Source organism: Penicillium canescens (assembly GCF_028828765.1).
Source record: "Penicillium canescens strain IBT 15451 chromosome Unknown utg000006l_segment0_segment0, whole genome shotgun sequence".
Lineage (NCBI taxonomy): Eukaryota > Fungi > Ascomycota > Eurotiomycetes > Eurotiales > Aspergillaceae > Penicillium > Penicillium canescens.
In genome coordinates this window covers 1,615,344-1,634,049 of record NW_026703968.1, presented here as the reverse complement: position 1 = coordinate 1,634,049, position 18,706 = coordinate 1,615,344, and the positions used below count along the sequence as shown (strand labels likewise).

General features: G+C 49.1%; 9 protein-coding genes across 9 annotated transcripts; 1 reads left to right on the top strand and 8 right to left on the bottom strand.

The window, feature by feature from the left end:
• Nucleotides 1-1,375: 1,375 nt before the first annotated feature.
• On the bottom strand, nucleotides 1,376-2,854 carry erg1 (squalene monooxygenase erg1; the record flags this gene model as incomplete). The annotated part of the gene is made up of 2 exons (XM_058518328.1): nucleotides 1,376-1,644; nucleotides 1,699-2,854. The coding sequence occupies 2 exons, from the start codon at nucleotides 2,852-2,854 to the stop codon at nucleotides 1,376-1,378; spliced, it is 1,425 nt and encodes a 474-aa protein (XP_058369116.1).
• Nucleotides 2,855-3,143: 289 nt separating this feature from the next.
• Nucleotides 3,144-5,378, bottom strand: N7446_009582 (uncharacterized protein; the record flags this gene model as incomplete). Its single annotated transcript, XM_058518327.1, has 1 exon — nucleotides 3,144-5,378. One exon carries the CDS (start codon nucleotides 5,376-5,378, stop codon nucleotides 3,144-3,146), a length of 2,235 nt encoding a protein of 744 aa, XP_058369115.1.
• A 20-nt stretch (nucleotides 5,379-5,398) lies between these two features.
• Nucleotides 5,399-5,947, bottom strand: N7446_009581 (uncharacterized protein; the record flags this gene model as incomplete). The annotated part of the gene is made up of 1 exon (XM_058518326.1): nucleotides 5,399-5,947. One exon carries the CDS (start codon nucleotides 5,945-5,947, stop codon nucleotides 5,399-5,401), a length of 549 nt encoding a protein of 182 aa, XP_058369114.1.
• Nucleotides 5,948-6,326: 379 nt separating this feature from the next.
• On the bottom strand, nucleotides 6,327-8,136 carry N7446_009580 (putative tetracycline-efflux transporter; the record flags this gene model as incomplete). The annotated part of the gene is made up of 3 exons (XM_058518325.1): nucleotides 6,327-6,418; nucleotides 6,469-7,918; nucleotides 7,972-8,136. 3 exons carry the CDS (start codon nucleotides 8,134-8,136, stop codon nucleotides 6,327-6,329), a joined length of 1,707 nt encoding a protein of 568 aa, XP_058369113.1.
• Nucleotides 8,137-10,130: 1,994 nt separating this feature from the next.
• On the bottom strand, nucleotides 10,131-11,099 carry N7446_009579 (uncharacterized protein; the record flags this gene model as incomplete). The annotated part of the gene is made up of 1 exon (XM_058518324.1): nucleotides 10,131-11,099. The coding sequence occupies one exon, from the start codon at nucleotides 11,097-11,099 to the stop codon at nucleotides 10,131-10,133; it is 969 nt and encodes a 322-aa protein (XP_058369112.1).
• A 512-nt stretch (nucleotides 11,100-11,611) lies between these two features.
• N7446_009578 (ferrochelatase HEM15) lies at nucleotides 11,612-13,004 on the bottom strand (the record flags this gene model as incomplete). Its single annotated transcript, XM_058518323.1, has 3 exons — nucleotides 11,612-12,069; nucleotides 12,115-12,697; nucleotides 12,762-13,004. 3 exons carry the CDS (start codon nucleotides 13,002-13,004, stop codon nucleotides 11,612-11,614), a joined length of 1,284 nt encoding a protein of 427 aa, XP_058369111.1.
• A 274-nt stretch (nucleotides 13,005-13,278) lies between these two features.
• akuA (uncharacterized protein) lies at nucleotides 13,279-15,511 on the top strand (the record flags this gene model as incomplete). Its single annotated transcript, XM_058518322.1, has 6 exons — nucleotides 13,279-13,341; nucleotides 13,395-14,006; nucleotides 14,053-14,899; nucleotides 14,954-15,057; nucleotides 15,117-15,335; nucleotides 15,401-15,511. 6 exons carry the CDS (start codon nucleotides 13,279-13,281, stop codon nucleotides 15,509-15,511), a joined length of 1,956 nt encoding a protein of 651 aa, XP_058369110.1.
• Nucleotides 15,512-16,180: 669 nt separating this feature from the next.
• N7446_009576 (DUF3431 domain-containing protein) lies at nucleotides 16,181-17,212 on the bottom strand (the record flags this gene model as incomplete). The annotated part of the gene is made up of 3 exons (XM_058518321.1): nucleotides 16,181-16,229; nucleotides 16,281-16,901; nucleotides 16,962-17,212. The coding sequence occupies 3 exons, from the start codon at nucleotides 17,210-17,212 to the stop codon at nucleotides 16,181-16,183; spliced, it is 921 nt and encodes a 306-aa protein (XP_058369109.1).
• Nucleotides 17,213-17,598: 386 nt separating this feature from the next.
• On the bottom strand, nucleotides 17,599-18,291 carry N7446_009575 (uncharacterized protein; the record flags this gene model as incomplete). Its single annotated transcript, XM_058518320.1, is given in 2 exon segments — nucleotides 17,599-17,987; nucleotides 18,003-18,291. 2 exon segments carry the CDS (start codon nucleotides 18,289-18,291, stop codon nucleotides 17,599-17,601), a joined length of 678 nt encoding a protein of 225 aa, XP_058369108.1.
• Nucleotides 18,292-18,706: the final 415 nt, after the last annotated feature.

Genomic DNA, 18,706 nt, shown 5'->3' with positions numbered 1-18,706 from the left:
CGGTACGCCTCATACGCATCGCGACGAAATTTTTTTCCGAAGCTGTTTGGAGTTCTTTTGTGTTTGAATAGGTTAGATCCAGGGCTCTTGTGTGTTCGTGTGTCTGATTGTGTGTGTGTTTTCTTATGATGCCATTTTCGATTCTCTTTTCTGTATAAAAAGAGATTAACTGCCCTTGTTGCCAATGAAGAATAACAAACCACAATTTTCGAAAAATTCGCTTTTTCCTTCCTTCATCACTTCTCTCTGCTTGCCTTTTGGTATTTTGCCGGGCTTGTATATTGGGATTTGAGGTATTTCCCGTCCTTTTTTTTTTTTTTTTTTTTTTTTTTTTCGCTTTGCTCTTTGCTCTTTGGCTTGGATGTGGATGTGGTGCTGTGTCTGTCTAATGGTGACAGGCCATATCTATATCTATATCCATATCAGTTTAGTATCGAAAAAAATGAGAAAGAGAAGAGAAACAAGCACGATGGAAACGAACCTTTACCATCTTTTCTTCTAACATCTCTGGTTTGAGGACTTGTTGACCAATGCAATTTACAGCAGCTAGCGTCGACCCCAAAGAAACAAGACGAAAGAAACAACAAACAAGAGAAAGTGAAAGAGGAAGAGCAAAAACATTCGTATAGGGCGTGTGTATTAGCGCAAGTGTATCTTGAAGAATTACCCGGAGTGAGGGGAAAGAGCCTTTTCTTTTATTAGCTCTTATTTCCTGTCTGTTACTTTGCTTTTTCGTTGTTAGCATTTGCTGCTTGCTTCTTCTCTTTTGTCCGCCATTGCGCCATTCAGATGATTGCTGCCGTCATGGCTTCTCCTTGCTTTGTGCTCGCGTGACAGTTGGGATGTTTATATTTTTGATTTTGCAGGTTGCATTGCGCATTTTGTGGATGGTGGGTTGCTTTTTGGCTGTTTGCTTATTGGACAGGGGTTTTCGCATATCTGATAGGGGGGTGGTTTATAGGTTACTTACAGAAGAGATTGCTGGTCAAATGAGGAGGATATGAAGCTCATAGATTGGGGTTGTAAATAATGTTTTAGCTTCTTTTGAGGGAGTAGTCATACTAGCAAGATTCGGATCCGGAAAGTATTGATATTGCATCATCCATCACTGAGATGATGATGTGTATATGGCATGTAATGTGGTATAGTACATAGTGTGCGAGTGTAGCACAGATCTCGCAATGTATCAGAAGTTAGAATACAAAATTAAATCACATAAAGGCGTTTGAAAGACAATAGGACCGGAGGGGATATTAAGATGAAGGCCGAATGCCAGGTAGAATCAACAATATGTTCATCAGAAAGATAATGAAACGGAGGGAAACTGCTGGACAAAAACCTCCTATGCATCGCTTTGGGGAGGATGAGAGCAGGGTCAATACCAGATCTCTGTCCAGATGTATGGAAAAATCACGATACAGGCCGTGTATAAGATCATTAAGGCGTTGTATGGGAATAGGAGGATCTGGGTCATAGGGGTTTCGCAGAGGAGGACCCAGATAGAGAGGAAAGCAACGGAGAAGAAGTGGGAGACGAGAATGAGAGGTTGCTTGATGAGACCTGCCAGTAGTCCGATGGGGCCTCCAACAGGACCAATCTGGAAATAGCGGAAACAGCCACGCTGAAGAGATCTCAGACTTCGATCTGTATAAACCGTTAATTGAGGGATCGACTTGGGCCTGGAAAGGGAAGACATACCATCAGCAGCGAAGAGCGAGTACAAGGCCTGCGCAAGGATGTTGATAACAGAAGAGGAGTTCTTTCGTGCCCAATGGAACTGAGCTAGTTGCTTGAGAACAAGATCTGTATCGGAGAAGCTGGGTACAAGTTCTGGACTGAGCAATTCGCGGAGGACGCAGACATCGTTGAACGCCACCGTCATTCCTCCGCCCGTCAATGGGTGCCGCATGTTAAGCGCATCGCCCAGGATCATCAAACCGGGTGTCGTGTTGGCTGAGGCAGGTAGGAAAGAATTTGGCATTGATCGTAGCTGGCCTTTCTCTAATGCGTCCGAGAAAGACGCCTGCGCGCCCTCCGGAAGCCTAGGCAAAATAGTGTTCTTCATATAGCCCTTGACACCACCATTTTTCACCGACGCCCCTGGGAGATTATCCGGAACATCGACGAGAATTCGAGTTTCGTGTGTACCAATCTGGTACATGAGCACAGGTGGGCTATCACTAAGAAGGACGTGACCGGTATTGGGCGCGGGAAGTTTAGCATCAATAAGCTCCAATCCGTAGAACTTTGAACGACGCTTGGGTGTGTATTTGTGGTGCTTTTTGCGGAAATCGGAGTTGTAGCCGTCGGCGGCCACGGTGAGCTGGCCAAAGTAGCAATCCTTCAGGTCCTTAGTTACACACTCCACACCCAGAACCTCCTGGGTATGCGACGATGTGACTAAACCAGTAACCTTGGTCTCGACCACAGTGACATTGGGACAACTCAGGGCCGCCTGTCGGAGCTTCATCACGAATCGGCCATGGTGGAAAGCCCGTCCTAGAGGTGCCGGTCCTGACGAGGTGGACTTGGGATATTCGAGGAGGACCGGCTCGCCAAAGTATGAAACCCAGTATCCCTTCACGTCAATTCCGTCAATGTCATCGAGGCAGTCGCGTAGCCCTAGTTTTTCCAGTGCCTGAACACCTCCCGGTTGGAGCAGTTCACCAACAATGCGATTGGGCTCTTCCAATGACTTTTCAAGCAGAATCACGCTTCTTCCTTGGTTTCCTAGTGCGAATGCTAGCGCGCAGCCTAGAATTCCGGCACCGACAATCACAACGTCGGCCTCGTGGTGTTCGATGCGGCGTTGAGCGGCTTGGGAGTGGGCGGCATGGCCGTTGAGGGATGCCATTATGGAGGAGATAGGTAGGATTGTCAGAACAGAAACTGTGAGACCATTATCGACTGAAGCAATTGATTTAAAAGAGAATTGGCGATAGATATGGGCTGATGTTTTTTGAGAGAAAGGGGTGGCGTGACATGTGAAAGTCTGCCCTCTCCGCCTTCTGAATTCTACGCAGCACGAGACATCACGGTATATAGACTCAAGTTTATAGATCTATACTCTGTTCTTTTCTTTTCTTTTTTTCTCTATACTTCATATTGATACAGGGATCTTGTACAATTATATTACATATATGTCACTCCTCCGGCACGTAATATGTATCCCAGGTTTGGTCCCTGTAGATAGGATATTCGCGGTCTTCTGGTGCCACCGTGTGACAGTTCGCGAGGTTGTGCTCTGCCCACCACTTTGTCTGCTCGGCAGTATTAAACTGCTTGCGTCCTAGTAGCAAGTCCAACTCCCACTCTTCGTCAAATTTCAGGATCAGATCCTTGAGAGGGCCAGTAGGCAAGAAAGGGTCTTCCTTCTCAGGCCGAGTGAGCTGGGAACGTCTTGACTTTTTCCACGCTGAGTCGACGCTGAGGTTTGCCCAGTATTCGTCACCACGAGACTTGGCTTGTAGCACCTCAACGGCCTTGTGCAATGTCCAGAGTTGCTGTGTGTTACTGCCGGAGGTATCGGCCAGTGCCTCGTCCAATGAAGTCATCTGGGAGAGAGCTTCCACGACGAATTCAGGCTTGATCGCCTCTTGTCGTGATAGGACCGTCAGTATACACCACCAGACACCCTTGAGGTTGCGGAGCTCGCCAAAGGCCCGTAGCAGCAACTTCAACAGGACCTGATCAAATCCATGAGAGATCTTCCAGCGAGATTGGTAAATCGTCGTGAGAAGATCGACAGCAATTTCTGGCGATCCACCCTTGAGCAGGTACTGACTGTAAGAAGCCGCACAGAAGTGCTTCACATTAAGACCGGGGGTATTGTTGCAAATGGTGTAGTATTCGAAAATGGCCATCTTGATCAACCCCGCGCGTCCGACGACGCTTGGATCAATCTGCCTAACCCGCTGGAAGAAAACAGGGAGCCATGGCGTAAACCGCTTGCTGTAACGGAGTGTTGGAACCTTCTTCCAGTAATCCCACTCGGAGGTGATCATGCGTCGCGCGTTAATGAGGCCAGTTTTGCCTTCAAGAATCGAGGCAATCACAGCCAAAGATAGATGGAGCGGTCTAACGACAAAACCACTATTGGTAGCGTGTTGATACACCCCCAGAGCATCATAGGGCCGGCCCATGTTAAGATAGTGCTCCATTCGCTTGTGGAGCGGGACGTACCAACTGGCATCTTTGGATTCCACCATATTGTTCACTGTTTCGGAGAAGCTTTCCTCGGCGGGAGCGTGAATTGGCGCTATCTTCTCTCCTCGCACTGCCCAGGTCTCAAAGCTAGTGCCAAGGATGCGCTGAGAAGAAGACGAAGATGCTTGTCGGTCCTTGGCTGCTTGCATCATTCGCCAAATTCCCACCGGGCTGTTGGTCATTGCGAGCCGTCTCGTTTTGAGAATCGTCGCAATTTCCTCATCGCCGATGCCGGTGTTCCATTGACGCTGGATGGCCATCTCCGTGATGGCTTCGAGCATTTCCTCGGTGCCCTTTTCAACGATCGCTTCGATTATGTGTCGATGAAGAACTCTGTCAGGCACGATTTCAAATTCGTTGATGCATGAAATGAGCAAGTCGAATGTTTGTTCGCCCGTGTGGGTTGGATAGTATTCGAGGAAGACACGGTCAAAAGCGAGAGCAAAGTCCTTCTTTTGCTTAGTAAATCCTGCTTCGTGCATGGCGTATAACCCATCCATAACCCGATCCCAATCACAATTGAGCGCCCTGCTATAAATGATCAATCCAACGGTGCGGGATCCAGGCTGCACGTCGTACTTGGTTGGCATATCTTGAACCAAAACCTCGGCCTCTTCGGAACGACCCGATTCAACCAAGGCTTTGACCATCGGATTAAACAGCTTTTCGGTTGGTTTTCGCCCAAGGCTTTGAAGACTTTCAAGAATCTTGGCAAATTCTGCCTTGAGTAATTCGATACTCCTAGTCTTCCTCCAGAGTCCATCAAGGTAAGCCCCGCACAGGCCGCAGTTATAGTCATTCTTGAAACGCAGGTGGAAGAGATGCTTGGCCTCTTCCAACCGCTTGGACTCGATAAGGCACCGGAGAATAACCTCCAGCAGATGGGTGGGGACAACAAATTTGGAACTGAATCTTTCATAGAGGACACCGACAGAGTCGATATGGCCCTCTTTGGCGAGTAAATGCATGAGGGTGGCCCACATCCCCTCCGAGACAACACTGATATTGTTTAGTCGGTTGAAGAGAGTTCGGGCAATGAATACGTTTCCTTTGATGCAGTTTGCGGTAAAGATATGACACGCAAGTTGTCTCCGTTCCCATGAGATGACGTTCAAACGAGCGGTGGCTCCCAGAAACAAGTTCGCAGCAGTGATCTCCAACTCCTCGCTCATCAATCGACGAAGTTCGGAATCTAGGGGGGTTGGCCCCTTATCTGAGCGTGTTCCGCTTGGATAGCCTCAATGGCCAGAATTTCGTTATTCCGAGCTAAGCTCAGCCCGTCCACATTCCTCTTGTGTTGGAACAATTTGATCGGGTCACTCCACGACTTCTTCTGGCGAATATGTGCTTTTGCCAAGGTGATCATTGGCTTGGGTTTGGGATTTGGGTCGCGTTTTATTTCGGGAGCGTTCGATCCTGGTTCTTCGGGGCCGGAGGTAGCTTTTCGTTTGCTAGTCTTGAGGGATTCGATTCCCATGAACTCTCCCGCTTCCGCTGCTTCGACCATCACTGCAAGACGCTTGGCAGCAGATGTTGCATCATAGTTTGGTGCGGTGGTGTGTATTGTTCGTTTGTTTTCAATGATTTTCTCGGCGATGCGGATTCGACGATGAACATCGTACGTGAAGGCTGCCACAGCACAAAACCCGCCGACTGTTGAACCGGCCAGGGCTAATTGGCGGAGAACTCGAAGGGCATTCCGAGAGGGTACGAGAGCGGAGGGTTTGGAGTGCGGAAGCATGGTGAGAATGCTGGGCGCGGGTTGCGCGCATGAGTCAACAGCGGGGCATGGGTGGCCTTGAAAATAAGATGCAAAGTGAGAATAGCCGGCCAGGTAAAGCCCAAAAGCTATCAGAAGGAAAGAAGATGGTGGTTGGGGCAATTGAAGCTGGGGGAACAGGATAAAATCGGAGCAACTGCTTTTTCCGCAATTCAACTTGCGCTTTAGGTCAGTGTCGCCCGCCGGAATTTCATCGTACGATCTATACAAGCCACTCCTAGGTTGTTTTCTAAATTATTTACTTGCTGCTTGATGTTTCCGACTATCTCATCCCTGTGTGTTGATAATAGTCAAATGAGAAGTATTCTGCGCCTATCCCGAATTTTATTGTAATTATATTCTATCTCAAAAGAGCGTCATCCTCATCATCACCGTCTTCGTTTGCTTCGGCTCTCATATCTGCAGGATCTAACTCGGATCTTTCGAGGGTAACTAGTAAAACAATCAGTTGTTATCCTATCCCGAAAAGATAATCAACATACCATGTGGTCTGATCAACAGACTTGCGAGGAACGCGACACCAAAAGTGACCGCAAGGGCCACAAAGACTGTCTGGGGTAGGGTTGCGACAGTCAAGCTGTAGATTAGATTGAAAATAGTCGGCGCAACAATGCGAGCAAGGGCATGCAAGAGACCAGTAGCACCAAGCATTTGTCCAATCCGTTCATGGGGCACATGCTTGGTGAGTGATGATTGCAGAATAGCTGACCCCATGCCACCAAGCGAGGCGACTACACCAGAAAGGATCATTACCGATGGATGCTTGGACATGGCAAACCCAACAAAGCCCAACACATCAAACACGACTGATAAGCGGATGAGAGTAACGTCCAGCATATCAGAGCCTCGGATACTCCCGTCATCCTTGACTGGGGTGCGGAAGAGCCAAGAAATCAATGGGAGCACCACGAACAAATTGATCACACGCGAAACGTTAATGATAGCGATGAAGATACTGGATTCCACGTTGCCCCAGTTGAACATATACTCAGCATAGATAATGATGATCTGAGCAGTGCCCAATGCGATACCGAAAATAACTGTGTCGATAGCTGCCAACAGCACAATGTTTCGCCGCAGAGCCGGGCTGGCGCCACGGTGATTAGTGAACAAGACGCTTGGTCGTCCGACTGCCGGCATAAGGATAGCAAGAGGCGTGATCAAGTTCATCGGGTTCCAGATACGCCAAGAGTACCACTTAGGAGCGTCAACATCCGAAGGTTTCAACCGGTGTTTTTCGCGAGCAGCGAGCTGCCGATCCTTAGACAAGGATTCAGGAACGATGAAGAAGAGCGACATGCAGAACGAAGCATGTAATGCCAGTGCAATGTAAAACACGGGCAGAGCTCCCGCGTACTTAATGATAAACGCAGCGACACCAGGCCCAACTGCGATTCCAAAGAATAAAGCGCCGTGGAAGAAACCAAATGCCACGCTTCGCTTTTCAATGCGCGTGCAATCCGAGGCGTAAGAATGGCACAGAGCCTGCGCGGTTGTGAATGAGCCGCCCAGTCCATCGAGCATGGCTCCAACAAGAAGCCAATTGGCCGACATCTGATCAGGCCAGGTAGCCACGGTCGCAGTGATGACCTCGTTAAGCACCGCGCCCAGCGAACCCAGTGCGATCATTTTGGTTCTTCCATATCGATCGGACAAGTGGCCAAGTCTGGGACTGACTAACGCGGAGAGTATACCCGTGATGAGGTTGAGATACAGCTGGAACTGCGCGACAAGTGATTGAACCTGTGGGATATGACATTGAGGATTGTCCTCGCCAAATATAACAGGGAGGGAAGTAAACCCGGGGTCTTGGGTTGACTTCTCTGCTAGATAATCCCGGCAAATGAGCGACATGATCAGATTGATCCTGGGCACGGCCATTCCGCCAAGGCCCAGCGTGAACAGAAGGCTAAATGGGAGGAGCCACCAAATCTGTCATGGTAGAGATCAGACAATTGAACCTAAAGGCTTTTGCGACCACTCACGTTCGGTCTCCTCCATCGCGGTCGGTCATCTTGGGCATGGTCTTCTAGCGGGGATTCCCCGGATGCCTGGGGAGACAGCAGCGCGTCACCCTCTGTAGGAGTCGCACGAGCGCGTGCCCGGACATCTATCTCGGGCTCGCCCGCAAAGAGTTGCTCGTTCTCCATGATCAAGGTGACATGAAGATTGAACGCGTACAATTCCCAAGTTCCAAGATATTTGCATTGATTTGTAATCTTGGGAACTTGCACGAAAGAGGGGAAACCAGGATCCAAGTCTCTTATCAATCGTTCTAGAAATGTACAACCAATGAATTCGAGACTTCAGGACTGCCCACTATTCTGCATTGCTCATTCTCCGAGATGTTGGCGATTTCAATCATTCTTCCCCCTGCAGCTAACTATAGGGCCCTTTTCGCATCTGGACCGAAACTTCGCGTCCACGTACGGAGAAGTTATTACTTAAACCAATTAACGTTAAGATCTACCTAGATGAAGCTATCTGAACGTTTACAGCTCGGAAGATGCAGGAGCTGTTTGCTCTCTGAGGTATCGGTGATAATGACGATCGCATTAGCCCAGTAGTCTCCCAAGTTGCCAATCATGGTAAGCATTGTCTTTGACCTACTGAGCAGCCCTTCTAACAGCCTTGTCGGGGTCATTCTTGAGATCCAGGAGGTAAGTCTGGATTTCAGCTGCTGTAAATTGGTCTTGCACGAGCTCGGCAAATTTGATAGATAGGTCCCGAATTGTCTTGTTTGCTATAGCTCTGGTCGGAATGCACACGAAGTAAAAATGGGGCTCTCCCTATTGATAAACAGTTTTTGGACGAGTGAAAAGACTTTTAATACTGCTTGTATCTATCTAAACATGATATGGAAGGAGACCGTCACCTCCTTTGCGCGATAGGTCTCCCAGAAACAATACTGTAGTTTCATTTTCCATGTACTGGACCTACTAGGGGAAACGAGCGAATTTGACGACAACAATATTTTTGAACAACGAACATTTGCTTTCGTAGATGCCAGTTTCCACAGTGGTGTATTTGGTAGACTGACTGTCTACCAGAAGACGGAAATAACTTTCATCGTTTTCGTCGACCTCGACTTAAAGCAATTCGAATTTTGGTTGGTTTTCCATGACGGGAAAGTGAAAGAGAAAGTTGTCGAGTATGGCAGACTCATTTTGGGACTCGTTCTCCTTGCCATTTATGTTGTTGATGCCCAGGTGCATAGGTACCCAACCCAGCTGATAAGCGGGAAACTTAATAAGCAAGGCTTTCGAACTTACGTCGATATATGATTGTTTTGAAGCCTAGAGCTGAAACGAGGAGACGGGGCTAAATCGGCATGGCGGCAATTCACCACGGAGTCAGCGCGTAAAAGGAGATTTAGATTAGCTATGATGCACCTAGACTATCATAAGTGATACGCTGAATCCGAGTCACTAGACCAACACCTACATTCACGGGCGTTCATTAGGAGCAGGAAGCCTCTTATGTTTCCGGACCAAGCCAAAGCCCATATGTTTAGATATATGGTCCTGTGGAGGGAATGAAGTATAAGAGCAACACATTCACCATCTGATTCTCTGCAACCGTTCCGAGCTTTACTAAGTGGTGAGTTTGTCTAAGGGGATTTCATTATTTTTTATATGAAGACCCTCTGCTTATTTTTCCAAGACATCGGCCAGGAAGAATCAGGACACCAAGCTATATATTGCAGCTCAAGAGGTCGATATAGCTAAGTTGACACTATCTCTATAATTTTTCGTGCTTCGCTCACCGAGCCTGAGTAAATCAAGATATGTACTCAATTCTACCGGATTTCCACTTGTGCTTGTAGGAAGGCTGAAGAATTCAAGCAATGCCAGGAACGAGAAGGCACAAACGTCAAGTGCTCTCCCATGAAATAGGAGCCATCGGATCCTTCCGTCCACATGTGTACACGACATATGGTCAAGCCCGGAAAGGAGGGAATGCGCAGATACAGATAGGAAAATGCTGGATGAGGAAGGTGGATATCTGGGTGAAGTTATATTGGAATCATATCTTGCAGTGGCTATATTTATTGTCTTATAGTAAACGGGGCAATGGCTGTCAAGCATGTTTGGTACCTTGTCGGGTTTCTCTTAAGTTATACGGGGAATATGCTTCCCCTCTATTATCTCTCCACGTTCTGAAACATGATCCTGGAAACTGTCCATCGTATATTTTCGACGCCAATGAAGCGGTCGACCATAGTGATGGGCCTTGCAAGCGAGGCAATGGAAACCCCAGTCTGGAGGTACCGTTCCAATACCGAAGAACGGAGCACGAATAATGCCCATGAAGCGCCTGGGATTAGAGCAATGCCCATCAAACGCATCTTCAGACCTGGGCGGCCGTAGATTCGCTCTGTCTGTTCTGTGGAGAGCCAATACCAATCTCGAATCGTAGGCCTGTAGCCTCCTCGATGCCATTTTCGATGCGTAATTTTCCATGGAGCTGAGGGACCCGTGGACAGCGATTCCAGCTTGTCGCGCAGCAGAAAAATCGAACAAGGTTTCTCGTTGTCGACGCTTGATCCCCCGAGGCGAATAGTGGCCTGGAAGACTTTCATGCGAGGTAAACATGCCAGGTCTTTAGAGCCGAGACCAAATTTGCGGATTGCATCATTCCGTGAGAGAGGAAGGTAGTCGGCTTCCTGGGTGAAACACAGTAAACAAACGCGACGACAGGTGACCAAATACAAGTACCCACCGAAGTCGCCACAGCTGTCACACTCAGCTGTAGATAGTTTCTCATACAGGTCCTGGCATGAGAAGAATCGTGCAGTTTCTATGTTGAGGCACCCTCGAATTGATGCTGGCGCGTGAACAAGAATACGCTTATACTGCGGAATCGAATCTGTTACTAGTCTTGCGCTTTTGTTGACGTGTCGAAAATCAGCCAGTGACCGCATATCAAGCTGGATAAGTGCCAGGTGGATGATTTCAAGAGGGAGTTTATCAAGGGCCCCAAGCCCGTAGCGCGGGAGATGGAAACCAGAATTTTCATTCCAGTGACAAGAATTGGCAATATCGTCTAGTGTGTTGTCCTTGATGTCGAGAAAGATATATGTGGATTCGCTTGTTTTACGAATAGCTGCCATGATGTTGTGATCGGTGGATATCCTAAACCCCGAAATTTGAGGAGAACTTAATCACGTAAAGAGTTGGAAAAAAGGAAAACGTCGTCTCGATAAATGACTAGAGATACAAGAGTTAGTTGAGAGATATCAACGAGTATAAAAGCAAGGAGATAGTTTTGTTAGCAGTTGTGATCCCGAGGCTTGGCAAGGTCAGATCCCATCCCTGGCAAGGTTCCAACGGGGTGGGTGTCTATATCAATCCCCTTTATGTATAGAAAGTACTGGGCGTTCTGGCGCGCGAGGTCTGGTACTAAGGCGTAGATAAGGTCCGCTATCTCCGAAGCATGTGCTGGTCATTGGCCCGACGCTTTCGATTATTTGAATGAATATAGGACTAGAAATACATTATGCTGTACAGTATACCAGAAATTTTGTCGCCAAGCAACGCCTCCCAAAAACCCAGCGTGTATACAAATGCACCTAAAATACACCTCGATCTGACCCATGACTTGAGGTGATGCAAAAGGCTCAGCTTACAACACCATACTAGCGTTCTCCTTGCCAGCGAAGAATTGCTTCTGGCCCAGGCACCGCTCACTCTTGCAGCCCTGGCAACGAAGAGTCATCTGGCGGGAACAGAGCTCTCCCTTCTGAAGATGTTCGCGGGCAATGTCAGCAAGTGCCTGGATGAAGACTGGGTTGCCGTTCAAGCTCTCTGCGCGCTTGACGCCGGGGCTGTTGGCTTCGTGGATAACCTCCAAGTCTAATTCGTACAAGGTCTCGATATGATCGCTCGTAAACGCAATAGGGACCAAAACCAAGTCCGTTTGTCCCTTCTTCACGTACTCTTGCACGGTATCACTTGTCTGGGCTCCGAGCCAGGCCGAAGGGCCGACCTGAGACTGCCAGCACAGGCGATAAGGGTTGCTGAAGTTGAGTCGTTGCATTACAGCATGAACTGTCGCGGCAACCTCAGCGGGATACGGGTCACCTAGACAGGTTAGCAGAATCACTGAGAAGCTATGAGTTGACCTACCCCGGTTGACAACACTCATAGGCAAGCTGTGAGCCGAAAATAGCAGCACAACCTTATCCCGCTTTTCCTCAGGGTACGTCTTGAGCTGAGCCTCGATGTTCTGTGCAAAAGCCTCAACAAGACCAGAGTGGGAAGGCCATCGGTCAATGACACTCCACTGAATTGCGCCCGCAGGGTCGGTTTCTCCGTTTGCGCGCTTTCCCTCCAGGCGATTACGCCACTTCCACAATTCATTGAGCGAGCTGCCTGTCGTCGAACAGGAGTACTGCGGGTATTGCGTAAAAGCGACAGCACGTCCTCCCTTTCCATTTCCAAATCCATCGGCGAACAGTTGCTCGTACATCGTCTCGGTCAATGGGGCGGCATAGCGGAATGCTACGTAAGGTTTATGCGGTGCGGTTCCCGGAGAAATCTTATCCAAAATCTTGCACATCTCTGCACACTGGTACTCGGACCATTTCCGAATGGGCGATCCGCCGCCAATATCCGCATACTGCTGTTGGATCTTCGGGGTTCTCCGGCGGGCGATGAGAGGTCCGATATATGATTGGAGTCGTCCGAGGGGAATCAGGTCACCATCGGCCTGCAAACAATTGTGTCAATATTTGAACCGGATATTATCACCGTAGATATTCCTCGACACATACGAATAGTCTGCTCAAGAAGTCCTCCACCTCGTCTGTCGTTGAGGGACCACCCATGTTCATAAACACCATTGCAGTCGGGCCCTTGGATCCGGTTGCATCTTGTGTGACAGGCGGGACCACTGTCGCGAGTCCTCGCTGCTTGGACATACATGACAATCGGCTGGCAATTGCTGGTCGCAGTCCGAATGAGGTGGCATTCGTAAATAACCGTCGCGGCGTCGCGAAAGGGGCTCGGAACGCCATAGCTGGATAGGAGCGGATTAAATAAGAAAAGAAAAAAGTCCAACTTTATACACGTCGAAAGGAATTGAGGAACAGAGTCGACCGATGCGCACGTCGGAGCCGATGTTCTCGGTTTCCAAGTTTGCCTCGGCCAATCAATGTGTGGGGGACGTCAGCAGCTCCAGGCAGCTCTAGGCATCAGTCACATGACCTCGTGTCGCCATAGAGCGCGTCTCAAGAGGCATTGAACTTGATATTGACAACTTTTCACTCTCCCACTGCTTCAATTTTAAAAATGGCGAGCGATAACTACACCCGTGAGGAGGACAATCTTGAGGATGAAGAGCTCGATGAGACCGTGAGTGCCAAAGCTGAAGATATAGTGGCCTTCGATTGACTTGACCTGAACAGAGCTTCAAATCGGTCAAAGATGCTGTTCTCTTTGCTATAGATATCAGCAGCTCGATGCTGACACCCCGGGCATCGCTTGATCCCAAGAAACCTGTTGAGGAATCACCTGCGTCTGCCGCCTTGAAGTGTGCATACCATCTGATGCAACAACGCATTATCTCCAATCCTCATGACATGATCGGCGTCTTACTCTATGGCACACAATCATCCAAGTTCTACGATGAAGATGAAGAGAGTCGCGGCGAGCTGTCATACCCGCACTGTTATCTCTACACGGACCTGGATGTTCCATCTGCCCAAGAAGTCAAGGAACTACGATCTCTAGCTGAGATGAAAGAGGAAGCGCTGGAGATCTTGAAGCCATCAAGTGAGCCGGTTTCGATGGCTAATGTGCTTTTCTGCGCAAATCAAGTCTTTACTTCCAAGGCTCCAAATTTCCTGTCTCGGCGGTTGTTTATCGTGACCGACAACGACAATCCACATGCAGATAACAAGGCATTGCGGTCTGCTGCAACGGTTCGAGCGAGAGATTTGTATGATCTGGGCGTCAACATTGAGCTTTTCCCTATCTCTCAGCCAGACCACGAATTCGACACCTCTAAATTCTATGATGTAGGTTGTTTGCCTCGTTATCCAGAATTCTATTGACGAATGGCAGGACATCATCTACAAAACATCCCCCAGTGACGGAGATGCCCCGGCATACTTGCAACCAGATACCAACGTGTCCACCGCCAAAGGTGATGGACTTTCACTGCTCAATTCTCTCTTATCCAGCATCAACTCGAGATCCGTCCCCCGGCGCTCCCTGTTTTCAAACGTGCCCCTCGAGCTGGGCCCCAATTTCAAAATATCCGTCAATGGATACCTACTCCTCAAAAAGCAGGAGCCCGCACGGAGTTGCTTCGTCTGGCAGGGAGGCGAGGCTCCTCAAATCGCCAAAGGCGTCACCACTTTAATGGCCGATGACACAGCACACACTGTCGACAAAGAGGATATCAGAAAAGCCTACAAATTCGGCGGTGAGCAAGTCTCATTCACAATCGAAGAACAGCAGGCATTGAGGCACTTTGGCGACCCAGTGATCAGAATCATTGGCTTCAAGCCACTGTCAGCGCTGCCGATCTGGGCCAACGTTAAACACCCATCGTTCATCTATCCCTCCGAAGAAGACTACATAGGCTCAACCCGAGTCTTCTCTGCGTTGCAGCAGAAACTCCTCGAGGCTGAGAAAATGGCTTTGGTCTGGTTCATTCCTCGCAGGAATGCGTCACCTGTCTTGGCTGCTATGATTGCTGGAGCTGAGAAGATCGATGAGAATGGTGTACAGAAAATCCCACCGGGCATGTGGATTATCCCTCTTCCCTTTGCGGATGATGTTCGCGAGAATCCGGAGGCTACCTTGAATAAGGCGCCTGATTCGTTGATTGATTCTATGCGTATGGTTATCCAGCAGCTACAGCTTCCAAAGGCTGTATACGATCCTTCAAAATACCCCAACCCTTGTAAGTTCTGTCATATCCCTCTCCCCTCCCAAAGGTAAAACTGACTCGAAGCAGCACTTCAATGGCATTATCGCATTCTGCAGGCCCTTGCCCTGGAAGAAGATATGCCCGAAAGCGCAGAGGACAAGACCATCCCCAAATATCGACAGATCAACAAGGTGAGTCGCTTCCAGAATCTGCGATCTTGAACCGTACTGATTAATTCTGTCTATCATAGCGCGCGGGTGAATATGTCCTCGCATGGGCCGAGGAACTAAAAGCCCAGTCATCCAAAATGTTCGGCGGAACCGCGGCTACAAAATCAACCCTGGTGAAACGAGGTGCGAAGGAGGAAAATGCTGAAAGTCACCCGTCAAAGCGGGTGAAGGTTGAGGGTGGTGGCAACGACTTGGATAATGATGTCAAAAGAGCCTCTGAAAAGGGCACCGTGTCCAAGGTAAGCATATCACATTGATGGTACTTTATATGGAGAGGACGTCGATTTGGCTAACATAAATACAGTTGACCGTGGCCGTTCTTAAGGAGTTCTTGACTGCGCATGGCCGAGCTACTGCGGGCAAGAAGGCGGATCTGGTGGAACGAGTTGAGCAGTACTTTGAAGAGAAGTTCTAATCGCTGGCTATTTTCCTGAGGGTGGTAGCTGAGTTTAATGCATTACGACGGTATCCTATTTCTGTTTACATATCTCAAGGTCGACCCATTTTTAGTCCAGCACTTTGGCCATTATGCAGGGGGTTTCAATCCCCTATTGCTGGCTCTCGAGCGTGGCGCCCACGTAGCCTTTCTATAGCTAGCTAATGGCTATCAATATTGCAAAACAGTATAGCGACGTCAAGAGGGTTAACAAAACATGTAGCTATAGTTGTTTCTAAAAGGCAAGCTCGAAGAGCCGTGCTTCGCAGGCTCCGAGTATCTTGTCTAATATACGCGAGAGAGCCAACACGGTAGCAAAAGTATTCACATTGTATCTCTAAATGAATAATCTGAAAGGCCACCTATGAACGATGGAAAGCACTCTCATACAGGGGGATTCGCGCTCAGCGCTTGAACGCAAATGAATCCCTAACCCAAGCAACACACAAAACTCCAAGTTCTAGATGATAAAACGAGCGAACGAACTCCACGCCAAGGGATGTTTGTACTGTCAGCAAATGCACATCGAAAAACGGCATGTACAAGCCGTGCGACAAACTGTATCAGACACGTTTCCCAGAACATGTACAACAGCAGCCCTAGTCACGATGCTGGGTCTGCGGTAAATGCACAGGTTGAAGAAGGGGGTTAACACCTCCCGTAGACCTGGCATTGGCATAGCTGTTCATCGGGGCAACTGTGGAGCGTTAGGAAATGCCCAGATAAAGATAGGGTAAGTTTAACTTACTATACACCTTCCATGCCAAAGATAATATGCCACAAGAACTCCATCACCCTACCCGAAGATGCATCGTTCAATTCGGTATCAAGAATCCATTGCCGGATCTTGACATAGTCATTCAGCGGCCGCTTCTGCACCTGATCGCGCGAAACGGCAAATTGCGCACAACATGCCGCGCCAATCTCATCAGGCTTGCGGATGTATTTATGGCCACCGTATTCCATTTCCCAGGGCGAGGACATGTTCAACGGAGGGGTGCTCGTACCCTCGAAAACATCCCACCAGATCTGATCGGTGACATGCTTGTTGAAGCGGTGGGCACCCTTGCAGCCGGGATTCCAATTGCAGCGCAGGTTGACGTAGCCGTTTCGCTGGACGAAGTCGAGTTGGAGATTGCGCATGGCGATGACGTTGTCGTGGAGTGGCGCATCCACGTGCCAGGCCATTAGGAAGCCTGAGCGGTGTGCGTGGAGGAAGGCGATTGTTGCGGGGAGGTTGTTGTAGTTGTCGATTATGTAGGTTAGGTAGGCCATTGCTTCGTGGCCTTTGTTGAATGGTGTCATCAGGGCGTTAGCGTCGGATCGTGTTTCTCGGGAGGGATTGACAATGTAGATTGCGCGTTGCCAGCTAGTGAGATACAGGATTAGTGCTGGTTTACGGGGTAGAGGTGGGATCGCAGGCACTCACTCAGGCAGTTCTTGTTCTACCCATTCGGTATGCTCCTCTTCCAGCTTGGCCATCACTATCACCTTGTCCCCCATGGTGGAGTCGGCGTATGTCGGGTTCGGAACGGCGCCATTGCGATCTAACCAATCAACCAAGTATGCGCCAGCGCGATATTGATTACAGAGGTCTTCGAGATGCGCCTCGAGGAGATATAAAGAGAAAAGAAGCAAAGAAGAGACGCATATCACTGCGAGACGTATTCCACCCCGCATGATGAAGAAGGTTCGAACACCAGAGACTTTGGAAAGGGAAGCCCGTGGTTGTAAAATTCAAGGCGCAGACAATCGCATTCAAGCCATGGATGGTTGACTCCCTTAGGGGTAACCCTTTTCCAATATGAGAAAGGAGAGCGATATTTCGAAATAGGAGCGTCAATAGTCCCAAAATAGCAAGGCGGCCGAAGGCAAATTCGAGGAGGGGCGAGGCTAAGGCTAAACTTAGTCAAACGGATGGCGCAGTCGTCACAGGTCGTCGGAATGGGGAGAAGAATGAGGTTCAAGGGAGACACAATGGCAAGAACAAGAGATTTCAGGGAAATGAAGATAAAAAAGGCTAGAGAGGGGGAAGCTTTATCGCCGGGCTAGGAGAAGCCAGAATGTCATTCTTGCCGCATATCATTGGCCACCTGGGGCGTAAACTCAGGGGAGCCGCCTTCGTTGAAGCCGGGGTGAAAGTTAGGGGCCGCTTTGGCCCTTGGTAGCGAAAGCTTGGCTTTTGGGGCGCCTCTAACCTCTTTCATAGGTTGAGTTTGCGCTTGAGCCATGGTCGGACGGGTGAAAGTCTTAACGTGCCGCGGGTGGACATGGCCTGCGGCCAATCTGTAGACATTTCGAGTTGCTGTATCCACCAACACGCGTGTGCCTAGTACCATGGATTCCACGTGGCGTTGGCGCTCAAACTGCCCATTTTGACGTGGAGGATAATGAACACTGGCGTTGTCCTCCACCAGGCTAAACAGTAGTCTCGCATTGGAGTGGGGCTGTGTCGCTAGATTGAATCAACCCTTAAGACAATGGTCTGTGGTCTGTTCTTTGGGATCTTCGAGTCTCGCACAGCCTCGACGGCCCCAATGATCGGCCTCGCTAGCCATTGTTTGATCGGCTTCATCGCGAACCAAACAGTTCAAAGCATTCAGGGTCTTGAGTGGATTCTGTGATCCCTTCGCGACAGGCTGTCTATGACCGCACCGGGCCCACCGATCAGCAGGAGCAATGTCGTGGCCGCTTTGCTGGAAAGGAATGAATGTCAAAGCTGATGTAGATCTGTCTTGGGGAGAATGTGAATATTGCATTGCGAGCGCATGTAGATTTTTAAAGTTATTGTTCTGCGCAGCCTGCGTTGACGATTGTAACTCATGATGGTCAACAAATTCTGGGCAATTGCGTCAAGCGGAGACGCAGACAAGGTTAATTTCCAGGTCCGAGCGGTTGGGATCGACATTTGACCGTACAGATTGTACAGGTACTTAATCAGTGTTGCTTTCTGCGCTTTGAGCGGTAATATACCCTGTATCTCACCCGCGATCAGATATCGTCTAGCTTGGGAAGACAGACTGCGACGAAGCTATCCATGTGCGCAATCTGCCGCGTGGCTATCGAGATGTCTTGGCTCATCTCGTGAAATGCAGATCTCCTCGTCATTAATTAGAGGGGCCGAGTGATGCTTTGGCTGGCCGATTGAGTTGCAGGGGGGACTGTTGGAAGAAA